The sequence below is a fragment of the Drosophila obscura genome, unplaced genomic scaffold, assembly GCF_018151105.1.
Source record: "Drosophila obscura isolate BZ-5 IFL unplaced genomic scaffold, ASM1815110v1 contig_193, whole genome shotgun sequence".
Lineage (NCBI taxonomy): Eukaryota > Metazoa > Arthropoda > Insecta > Diptera > Drosophilidae > Drosophila > Drosophila obscura.
The window spans coordinates 864,222-877,097 of NW_024542782.1; the positions used below are offsets into that span (position 1 = coordinate 864,222).

Genomic DNA, 12,876 nt, shown 5'->3' on the forward strand with positions numbered 1-12,876 from the left:
ACGGGCCCTCGGTCTACTGGGCACCTCGCTCCAGTCCACAGCGACGAGCTTCGCCCCAGCGTAGACCTCTCCTATTTGCGCCACCGCAGCTTTGTATAGCTTCACGGAGCGCTCATCTTCGCAGGCCACCACTTTAATGCTCCCCTGGAACCATCCCATGTCTTTGCAGACTGGGGGTGGCCCGGGATCCTTCTCGAGAAGCTCGAAGCAGCGGTCGGCCAGTGCCGCTTCCACCCACTTCCATTGGCTTCTGGGTATTTTCCCCTCCGCGCTGCCTTTGTCGAGAACGCCTATCAGCGTCCTCTCCTTGGCAATCTGCGCGAAGGATACGTTTGGTATCACCCTGGAGCGCTTCGCGGCAGGTCCGGGCGTCTCTTGAGAGCGCTGCCTCTTCGGTTGTGCGTCGACCTTCTGTGGCTCCACACTGAAGTTGGGCAACACCGCCGAGGCCCATTCCACTTTTTTCAGCCAGTCTGCTGTTGGACTGACTTCCTGGCTGGCGTTCTGCCGACGGAGTATGTGCCCAGCACTCCTCTTTTCGGCATAGCTATATTTCCTGGTTTGGACACTGGTTGATGGCAAGCCATCACCCGCCGCTTCACCGGAAGGTTGAGCAGCCGCAATATTGCTTAGCTGCCCTACCATGGTATCCGTTTTGTGTGTTGGCTTTCCACCCATCCCAGGTTCGGGATGGGACCCACCCGGATTCATAAACGCGTCCTTCGCCATGCAGGTCTTTCCTGCGTCTGAGCGGATCGGGCCAGGCCTTTGGGCCGCTGCCTTCTCCCGCTTGGGATTTCTCCCTGCAGGCATTTGGGGAGTGCCTCTCTCGTTTTTGTTTTTGTTATTGCTTATATTTTCGTATTTTTCCATAAAATTCCCACGAGCTGCAGAGAAGGGGAACGGTCCACCCCGGCAGAGCTCTGCGTTACCCGGGTAAGGCATAATTAGAACAGGGGGCTGCCAAGTCCCTGAGCTCTCCGTTCACGACTGGGCTAGTTTTATACCGGGCCCCCAGCCAGGCTGACTCTTGGCACGGGTCGAGTAACACCTTAGTCCGGCCCGGGCCATGGCCGAACTGCTCACAGACCGTGCCAGCCGTTGGTTCCGCACCAGCCGCCTACAAAGTTCCTCATGGGAAAATTTCCGCCAGGAATTCTTAACGTTCTTCTTGCCATCACGGTATTTTGAACGATTGGAAGACCAGATCCGAGCCCGCAAGCAAGTGGCGGGGGAACTGTTCAAAGATTTCCTTATCGAGATACGTCTACTCATGCACCACGCCAGGTACGACGCAGCCAAGGAACTGAACAGGATCTATGACAACGCGCTGCCAGCATATCAGATGTACGTGCGCCGACACGAACTACAAAGCTTAGAGCAGCTCACACTGTTGGCCACAGATTTCGAGAGCATCCAAGAGCGGACCATTCCGACCACTTTCGCACCCCCGCGGAACACGCCAAGATACCCAAGGCCAGCTACAGAGCAGAGGAACAGTGACTCGCAGTGGACGCCATTTCGGAGACCACATTGGGAGTCGACAGACACACCAGGGAGACCGCCAGCTCAACCAAACAGTACGAATCCCGATATAGCACCTCGCATCATCACGACCCCCATCGCCAACCCACGCACCGCCTTTCGCCGGTGTGGTGAAGCCGGGCATGCGGCATACGACTGCCATAGTCCCTCGATCCTATTCTGCTGGGAATGTGGCAAACGCGGCACACGGACCGTCGATTGCTGCCGCCAGAATACGTCGGGAAACGACATGCGTCCCCAACTGACACGGGACTAGCTGGGAACGACGCCTCCATCAAGCTGGATCAACGAGAGGTTCCAATCCCGCTCCTGGTCCTGCCAAACATGTTGGGACAAGTCATTGTCGGCATGGACTTCCTAGGTGCCACCGAAACGACGATCCAATGCGGCTCCACGCTGCTACAGCTACGAGACCGTCACCCCATGCCCACTGAACCCGTGCTTACAACCATCCACGTACAAGACGCCGAACCTCGATACCAGAAACTTCAACAAATCGCAACGAACCCACGTCCACGACCTACCACAACGCTCACGGCACCCAATAACGCAACGCACCATTTGACACCCAAACCAATCGCAACGAATACGAAGCAACGGCACATTACGGAGAACACGAATCCAAGGTCAACACCAGCAAACAGCAACCAATCAATCGGGAAAACGAGTCTCACGGTCACTACGGAGCAACCGCGTCCTAGGCCCACAACAGGGAACACGCATCCCAAACAAACCACGAGGATCTCACACACGAGACAAACACACTTGAACCCGGCGCTCGACACAGGAAGCCCAGATCGAAGACAGATCGAAGAGGCATGCCTCGAGCCATGTCTGAGATCTTCGTCGCCCACACAAGTCGTTGCTGCGATACCAGAGGCGCTATCGCGACTCACCTGTTCACGTACCAGTGTGGCTGTAGTATAACACGAGTACTACACCCGGCATACCAAAATATCGTACCCATGGTCGACACCACACCCATCGTCGCCCACATAAGCGACTACCAACGGAGGATCGAAACGCACAGCGCCTTCGACACAACCCTCTTACCCGAAGACCCCAGCCAGCCATCTGACTCCGAAGCCGCCGATCCAGCCGAACATGAGCCGGAACCAGTCCCGGAGCCGTGGCCGCAGACCCAAGCATCCGTCGCCCAAACAAGCCATTGGTCCAACAAAAGAGACATCGTCAAGACCATCCAGTTCATGCACCAGTCTGGAGACAATACCACCCAAGTGTTCCGCCAGAGCTACAAAACTACTCTACCCACGTCCAACGCCTCCCCGATCATCGCCCATATAAGCGATTACCACCGGAGCATCGATTCGTCAAGCACATTTGACAAACCCATCCTTCCGAAAAACCCGAATCAAACCTTTGACCCCGGAGCCACCGAACCCACCGAAGACGACCCAGAACTACCGACGGATCCTTGGCCACCCGACATAGCACCGCAGATTCGATAATGCCTGGACGCAATAAGTACCTAAAATAATATTAAATAAATAAATATTCCTAACAATATATATTCCCGAAGTGCCAACGAAATTCCTTTCCCACGGTACCGGTGCACACCGATCACCTTACCTGGGACATTGGACACTTGTTGGGAGGCGATTGCTTAGGTAACCCTCGATTACCGGCCAAACCCCCCACATGCGCGAGCCAGTCAGCAGTCTCCGACTTTTCTTACCGGGAATATTGGGCACTGACTGCAGGGCTAATGATTAGGTAACCTTCTGTTACCGATCAGCCCGTCTGCACGCGCAGACTATAATTCGGCAATATATATTTATGTAAGAACCCTTCCCACATTCTGGAGTAGAAATAATATATCTGTAAGACATTCATGGGAAAATGGAAGGCCGCCCGATCTATAAAAGGCACTGCCTTGCATGAAGAAAAAGGCAGTCCACCAGCCATCGTAGGAGGCAGTCAATCAGCCATCGCAGGCAGCGAGTCCACCAGCCGTAGCAGTCAGGCAAATAACAAACACGCAAGTCAAACCACCATACGCGTCGTAGAACAATTAAAAATAACATAATACATAACATAACCGGGTAGAATAATAATACGGAAGAATAAAGAAACCCATTAAAATTAAAAGAACCAAAAAGTGTTGTGATTTCTATTTCAGTTGCTGGCAAAGTCCCCGTTTTTCCCAATAAAGTCCTCGTGAATTATAAATAACTTGTAATTCAGGACCCTGCACAGACTAATGCATATCTCAGCCTGAGATACCAGCCTGGAGGCCTTGTAAATTCTGGCTATAAAAATAAAAATTGTTATTTAGGATTAATCTTAGGCTACAGTTCTGTAAATAAATAAAAACTGTTAACTGTAAATTAAGAAATTTATAATATAACCTTAAATTGAAAACTGAATCTATAAAGTTGTACCAATTAGTTTATTTTATGAATGTGTAACTAATTTCTAAAAAAACAAACATTACATTAAATTTGGAAACTGAACTTCTCCTTTGAGCATTACAACTCCAGAAGGATTCACTTTTACTTTGATTTTAGTATTAGGGTATAAAACGCCATAGTCCACATTTTCATACAGGTCCTGAAAAAAAGTTGTAAAAGGTTTAAATATAATGTTAGGCTTGCAATTAAAATAAAATCTACATAGAGTCTTTAGGTTTTTTAAAAATGTTAACAGTTAGTTGGAAACAAAAAATGTTTTTGTTTAATCACACAGCCCGATATTAGCAGTAAATCCTAAGCATTGTTCGTCATTTGCACAGCCCACTGGAAGCCCACATTGTCATCTACATACTTAGATATGCTCCGCACTGCAGCAGCCTTCTTCTTAAACCCTTCTTTGGTATCTTCCTCTTGCACCTTTTTCCTTTTCTTTCGTCATTGCTCTCTCTATCTCGCGATTTCTCTCTCGCGTTCTAGCCGAAGCCTCGAATTAGGGCACGGAAATTTCTGCCCGCCTGCGCTTCAATTCACTCACTTGGTATTACACACCGTCTTTGATTCTAGTTCTTCAATCAGACACAGTCTGCAACTGACTCATCTTGCTCTCGTTATCGCTATAAAATCGTATCGCTTTAAATCCGCTCACCTTAAGGTATTGTTCGATACTATATATAATGAATACAAAGAACTTTCCATGTATAAACTGAACAATCATCGTCTCTTTAATTAACATATCGCCAAACTACGCTACTAAAAAAGCTCAGTTCTTCAACAGTTTTCTCAAGAAATATGTTCTTGAAATGACATTTTTCCCCCATTAATCTACGAAAACAGGATTAGGATTGGGTTGGCCAACCAATTTTAACTCAGCCGTATTTCGATAGATTTTTATGAACATTCAGACAGGCTCCGGCTTTCACATTCACTTTATGTTTTACTTTTCTGCAAAAAGTCATACTTTTCATTTCAAGGCGCTGTGGAATCCATATTTTGTGAATTTGTTTACTCTTTGTAATGTTAAGCGCCAAATTTACTGCGGTTATACCCACGCATTAGTACCAGCTCACAGAAAAAGGCTTCTGTTATGTTTAACAGAGACTTATCGATAGCCATTTCAGGCCACCACAGCTGAATTCACTTCTTGTTTTTGCTCTGACCAATTTTATCAGATCAAATTTTAAGGTTGGCTTAAATAAAAATTGTTTATAAAAAGGGCACAATCTGAATTGCCCAGATAATGGTGTCAAATTCAAGGCAATGCATCATTAAATCATCCTGACTTTGTTTTTATACTTTTAATGATGCCTTGTTAATGCAAATATGCACAAAAAATATAAGGACACAAAATAAAATTTTAATCGCCTAGATCTCAGAGACTATAAGAGCTAGGGCAACCAAATTTGGTTTCCAGACTCATGTGATATTCCACTGCTACAAGTATATTTCAAAATTTCGCCCCGCCTCCTTCCGCCCTAACAAAAAACGAAAATCTGTGGCAGGAACATTTTGAAAGATACGATTAAACTGAAAAGGCAGCATCGTAGAGAATGGCCATATCTACCAGATTGCTGAATCTGAATCAGATCGGATCATAATTATAGCCAGAATGAAGAAATTTTCAGTTGCTTTCCCCGCCTCCGCAGCCAGAGACACGCTATTCATTCTCTTTCTCGCTCGCACACTCTGCCGTTTTCAGTGCGCGAGCAACCGCTAGCGGAGGAGATGTAGAATATAAATGGTACATTTACAATAAACATGTTAGATGTAGAATATACATTGTAGATGGGATGTAGATGTAGATAACAGATGTAGCCAAAAAATTTAATATGTAATTTTTATACCCGTACTCAAAAAAGAGTTAAGGGGTATATTAGATTTGTGGTAAAAGTGGATGGGTGTAACGCAGAGAAGGAAAATTTTCCGACCCCATAAAGTATATATATTCTTGATCAGCATCAATAGCCGAGTCGATAGAGCCATGTCTGTCTGTCCGTCTGTCCGTCTGTCCGTCTGTCCGTCTTGTTTGACGCCTGGATCTCAGAGACTATAAAAGCTAGAGGAACCAAATTTTGTTTCTTGACTCATGTGATATCACACTGCTACAAGTGTATTTCAAATTTCGCCCCGCCCCCTTCCGACCCATAAAGGACGAAAATCTGTGGCAGCCACAATTTTAAAGATACGATAAAACTAAAAACGCAGTATCGTAGAGAATGACCATATCTACCAGATTGCCGAATCTGAATCAGATCGAATCATAATTATAGCCAGAATGAAGAAATTAATTTTCAGTTGCTTCCCCTTCCCCCTCCCGCGCACGACAACGCAACTCATTCTCCTTCTCGCTCGCACACTCTGCCGCGTTCAGTGCGCGAGCAACCCCTAGCGGAGGAGATGTAGAATAGGAATGGTACATCTATAATCTACATGTTAGATGTAAAATATATATTGTAGATGTAGATGTAGATAACAGATGTAGCAAAAAAATGTAAAATGTAAAATTTTTTTTTTTCTAAAATTCTAAAAAATCATAAGCTCAAAAATGTATAACTGACTGAGTACGGGTATAAGTAGAGTCGCGTCCCTAGAAGCGACTCACACGTTCCTTCTCGTTTTTTTTTTAATTCTAAAATTTTAGCTCAAAAATGTATATACTGACTGAGTACGGGTATAAATAGAGCCGCGTCCCCAGAAGCGACTCACACGCTCCTTCTCGTTTGTCTATTTTTAGTTTTTCTCAAGCAACTTTTTTTACGCCCACGAACGCTTTGCTTTGCTGTCCACACACCAGAAGCCCATAAAAATTGCATTTTAAAATTTTCCAGCCAAACTCATGCTTAACATGTTGACTGCATTTTACTACTTCGTCGGTACTTCTCGATACTATATATTTATTTATTTGTGTAGCCTGGTCTTCAAATCAACGTCAAACTTATACTTGGTCTTCTTTTGTTAATTTAATTCTTTTTGGCCAAGAATGCTACCAAATGTATGTATTCTTAATCGCTGTACCATTTAGATTTTAAATCTTTACCGCCAGCGGGACGGAAAGAGAATGAGTAGCGGGTCTCTTGCTGTAGGAGGCGTTGGAAGAAACTGAACATTTCTTCATTCTAGTTATAATTATGATCCATATTGATTCAGATTCGTCAATCTGGTAGATATGGTCATTCTCTACGATACTGTGTTTCGTTCTCCGCGTTGCGCACATCCACTTTTACCACAAATACAATATACCCCTAACTCTTTTTTGAGTACGGGTACAAAAACGTAAAATGTAAATTTTGTTTAAATTCTACATAAATCATAAGCTCAAAAATGTATATACTGACTGAGTACGGGTATAAAAGTAGAGTCCCCGAAGCGACTCACACGTTCCTTCTCTTTTTTCATAGAAGTTCTGTGAGAAATTAAACTAAATTCATATCATACGCAATTTTCATTTCGAACACAATTTCATATTTCTCTTCAACTGCAGGGATATTAGGAAATTGCTATACATTTTAATGCAAAAAATATAAAAACTAATAATTGCAGGTTTTTTAAATGTCGCGCAATCCCCATCAAATGTTTATTTGCTAAACATGAATGGCTTACCGATCCAATATAAATTGGTGGAATGATTGGAGACGGTTTTTTATTATTAAGAGCCATTTCTTATTGATTACACTACCGAAATCGAACTTTTTTTCCCAGCCAAACCGCTTTCTGTAGTTGGGGTTTAAATTTTTTAAGATTATGGTATGGTTATGTACCTAAACGCGCCAAATTAATGCACCTATACACAAAAAGGCCAGTTGCCGGAAAGTACCCAAAATCGCTTTTGCATTCAAGCTTTATATTTCCCAGACGGTAAGCTGAATCACAAGTGTTGGGCTGCTCTAGCTGTTTAACTTTTCAAAATAGCAAAATATCTTTACACCAGCGTAAGTCTAGAGCTATGTGAAAAAACAACGCTACCTCTAAAAAAGCTTAAAAAAAAATACCAGTTTTCAAAAATTCTTCAAAAAAAGTTCGCCATAGAAAAAAAAAATATCATCAAACCATTTCTAAGCCCCAAATCTTTAGAAAAAGTTCGTTTTGTTCCTTGGGGAAAAATCGTGTTGACTAGTGTTATCTGAGCACATGTATAAGAATATTTTGAGGGTAAGTGGCAGAGATTCCATCCATTGACCCAAAATAGAGAAGGCAATTATTCTGAAAAGTCCGATGAGTATTCATAGGATATGATAATATCTTCGACATACGGAAGCACTTTTGTATCAATTGTAGCTTGTGATATGTATTCCAGTTCCGTTGAGGTTTTTAAATATATGATGGACTCATTTACATATTTGGTGAAGAGCAAAATCCAGTAAAAAGATTGCGATTTTCAACTAGCTCCAATTTTTAGTTGGTCCTTTTAATATTTATAAGCTTTCTTTTGAAAATATAGAAATTTCTTCTAATTCTCATATCTCATATTGTCGCTGAGTTAACAATAAACGCTTTTTCAGCGATTTCTGATAACGATGCGATCGCTCTTCACAGGGAAAAAGCACTGGTGCAATTGCTGACTATCAAAACTTCACAATTGCACAATCCAAGCCGAAGCCTGTTACGCGCGGAACCCAGGGAGAAACGCAGCCCTCCTTCCGCCCAACCGACCAAGAGCGCTGCCGCATGACGCGCGACGCGTGTTCCCGAACCGATCGCGAGCATGCAGGAAAGATAGGTGTTAGACTAAAATTCGAGGAAAATTAGAGCTAAACACAACTCAAAGAGCTAAACATGCAAAGATAGCTAAGAAATATAACTAATTACGGGAAAGGTATGTTAGTATTAGTGATTTAAGAAGAGGAAGGGAATTAGTAGTTGATATTTATTTATTTTTTATTTATTTATTTATTTATTCGCCAACGGATAAACCTTATCTGGCTAGACTAACTTAATTCTACATTAAAAAGTAAATACAAAATGAGGAACTAACAATTAAACAAGAAAAACTCAGAAAGCAACCGTCTGACGGCTCCTTTCCCAAGGCAAAAATCGAATTGCATCCCAGCAGGTAGCGAATTATACCGGCGAAGAGCCCTACATATTGGCTCGTTATTACCGTAATTATTCCGGTGAAGATCAACTACAAAGAGTGCATGGCCCCTAAGGCTCCTGGCAGGCGTGTTAAAGCTAATCCCAGCAAGTAGGTCAGGGCAATCGATGTTACCCACTAATATATTGTATATAAATAACTGAGCCGCAATAGTCCTTCGATCCTCGAGAGAGGAGAGATGCACGAGGCGACATCTGCACTCATAGGACGGCAACGGAACGGAAAATTGCAAAGGCTGGAGTGCAAACTTCAAAAACTTCCTTTGCAATCTCTCGATACGAGCAATTTGAACGACCCCAGTGGGGTTCCAAACCACCGAAGCATACTCAAGGCGCGAGCGCACAAAAAATGAATAAAGACTTAGCCTCGTATATGGGTCCCAAAACTGGGATGAATTACGCGTAACAAAGCCGAACATAGTATAGGCTCTTGGCAAAATGAAGTTCAAATGCTCGATAAAAAGAAATTTTGAATCGAACAAGACCCCTAGGTCAAGTGCCTCTGCATGCTTCAAGAGCGGAAGGCCAACAAGCGAATATGAGGCCTGAACATTGAATACACACTTGCTAAAGGACACAAAGTAACATTTGTTAATGTTGAGAGGCAGAGAATTATGTGTGCACCAACGAGCGACTGCATCCAGGTCTCGCTGAAGACGGATACTGTCGCCTAAAGTTTTGATAGGACAGAAGATTTTCAGATCATCAGCATAAAGCAAATGCTCAGAAGATTGAATGCTGAAACATATGTCATTAATGAAAATAGCAAACAGCAACGGCCCAAGAGCACTTCCCTGTGGAAGGCCGGAAGTAGCCAAATATGGGTCCGACTGCTTTCCGTTTACCAACACAACATACTCTCGCTGCTCCAGATACGACATGAACCAACAAAGCATACTCGAATGAATCCCCAACCGATGCAGCTTGGCTACTAAGGCACAGTGGGAGACTTTGTCAAAAGCCTTAGCAAAGTCAGTGTACACTACATCGACCTGAGAATGCCTTTCAAAGGCATGTGTGCAAAAATTACTGAAGGCTACCAAATTAGTGGTCGTTGATCTACCCGGCACAAAAGCATGCTGATTTGGGCTTATGTACGACTTCATGAGGAAAGAGATCTTTTTGGCAATGATTCGCTCAAGAAGTTTTGAGATATTATGTGGTAGATGGAATTGAAGCCCGAGCAAAGTACCCTAAATGGTTCGTGCAAGGAATAATTCGATCTACAAAGCGAAAGGAACAAAGGAATGAAGTTTCTAGTAGATCTAATAGGAATCGTAAAGTTTATGCGGCTCAACAAGTCAGGGCTATCTACGTCACCCTTGATCAGGTTGTGCATAAAAATCACACCAAGCATTTTTCTACGACTAACTAAGGTTGGAAGGTTTATTAAAAGCAATCTACGAGAATAAGATGGCAGCCTTAAACCTGCATCCCAGTTAAGGCCACGCAGAGCAAAAAAAATTTTTCTGGACTGATTCTATACGGTCCTGGTGTACTTTGTACTGGGGGCACCATACACAAGAGCCGTACTCTAAAATCGGACGAACAAGCGAGATGTAGAGAGTCTTCCTTATATAGGGGTCGTCAAATTCCTTTGACCACCTCTTTATAAACCCAAGCACACCCATGGCCTTATTTACCATGGTAGAAATGTGTTCAGAAAACTTTAAGTTTGGGTCTAATTTAACACCAAGATCATCAACCAAGGTAATTCTCTCAAGAGAAATACCGCAGAGGCTATAAGGAGCCAAAAGGGGGCTGGAGCGATGAAATGTCATTACTTTGCATTTCGAGGCATTTAGGTGTAACATATTTGCACAACACCATGATTGAAAGTTATTGAGATCGGATTGCAAGCGAGAGTGAAAGGAAATGTCCTTATACTGGACACAAAGTTTAACATCATCCGCATACATGAGTACTCGAGAGTTGGTTAATACTGAAGGCAGATCATTAATAAAGAGTGTGAATAGTAGGGGGCCTAGATGGCTGCCCTGTGGTACTCCAGAAGTAACCTTAACCGGTGAAGAGAAGGTGTTTTTGAAGAGGACTCTTTGAGACCTTTCAGAATCAGTGTAAATGACATCCGTCTGCAAGTTACCTTGAAAGCCTTTAATGATAAAAGAGGTAAACTCTAATAAATTTGTGGTTGTTGATCGTCGTCTTATAAATCCGTGCTTGGACGGAGATATAAGTGATTTGCAGAGATGTTGCAAGTGCGGAGTTAAAATTTTTTCAAACATTTAAGGAATAGCGGATAACTTAGATATACCTCTATAATTATTTGCATCAGACTTGCTACCTTTCTTATGGAGCGGAATAATAAAAGATTCCTTCCAGATGGGGGGGAAGCATGAAGAGTTAATGGATAGGGTGAATAGTTTAAGCAAGGGTCCACACAGAGCGTCGGCACAGTACCTGAGCACACAGCCGTCAGGAACTGGTGAATACACTTGCTTAACTAGTCGAAGATCATGAAGCAGTGAGCTTTCATTTAACAAGGGGCTGAAAATGCCTTTCGACCGTGGAAAACTGTATGGATACGGCTGACCAGAGTAGCTTTCATGAAAATAGATTGTTTTGGAAAATTTTGGCAAAAAAGATCGGCAATTGCCTGATCATTGTTTGCTGACATATTGAGAAAAGATAACGAGGATGGATGTGTGGACGTTCTACGCTTACTATTTACGAAGCTGTAAAACTGTTTAGGGTCCTGTGAAAATGGTATCCTGCATCGAGATAGGTAGTTTTTATAGCATTGAGCGTTAAGAACGGAGAAATTTGACCGAGCTATTACATAGTGAGAAAGAGAAGAGGGAGAACCAACTTCTCGAAATTTTGTATAAAGTCTTGATTTTCTAAATTTCTAAATTTTTTAGACTGGATAACTCTTTGGTAAACCAAGGAGGCTTTCCAGATCTAGCCAGACAAGAAAGTGGGACACAAGAATAAAAAAATGTGTCAAGTACATTGTAAAAAATGTTTGTTCCTTTCAGTGCACAAGTACAGAGCGGACCAATCAAAATCCCTAATAAGGTTATTAAGCTTCGTAAACTCGGCTTTACGAAAGCAGCGGACACGTTCAGATAGCCTACCCATTCGATCCAATACAGTAGGGCCAATATCGACTGACACTTCGAATGTAGGATTGTAGGAGTCTTCAGGTATACTGAGCGGGAGGGCTCGGGTTAACAACGCTATGGTCGGATCCGAGACAAGGAACAGACCAAGCAATCGACCCAAGGAATTTTTCACATGGTTGACTTGAGACAGGGATAGGTCTAGCAAGCTGTCGATAAAGTCATGTCGTGACATGGGCACATGGTTATTAGACTCGTTTACCGAAGACCAAACAGTACCTGGCAAATTGAAATCACCAAGAACTATCATATGGTCTTTATCTGATAGCGAGGAAGAAACAGTTTTTAAAGCGGACAGGTGATGCTCGTATATTAAGATATCCAAGGAAGGTGGAATATACTAGCAAATAATGAAAATGGAAAAGCCTGGGAGAATCAGTTTTACGCACAGGAATTCCAGGTCTTGTTGAACCTGGACCATGAAATAATCCGACGTGAAGTTTGAGTCCACTGCAATAAGGACCCCACCTCCACGTCGAGACAAACGGTCATTTCTAAAAATTGTGTACCGACCTGCCAAAACTTCGGAACTAAGGATGTCCGGCTTTAACCAGGTCTCGGTGAACACAACAACATGGGATGAGAATGCGAGACTCTCAAGGAAAAGAGTGCTGAGCTTACTACGCAAGCCTCTAGCATTCTGGCAGGTAACTACAAGAGAGGAAGTT

The 12,876-nt window shown here is 43.3% G+C and overlaps 1 protein-coding gene across 1 annotated transcript in view; it reads right to left on the reverse strand.

The window, feature by feature from the left end:
* Positions 1–3,942: 3,942 nt before the first annotated feature.
* The window catches only part of LOC121404357 (alpha-N-acetylgalactosaminidase), a 136,469-nt gene continuing 127,535 nt past the window's right edge, over positions 3,943–12,876 (reverse strand). Inside the window, exon 4 of the mRNA XM_041593675.1 lies at positions 3,943–4,116. Within this exon, the coding sequence (XP_041449609.1) occupies positions 3,997–4,116 (120 nt within the window). The 3' untranslated portion in view covers positions 3,943–3,996. The remainder of the gene's footprint in view (positions 4,117–12,876) is intronic.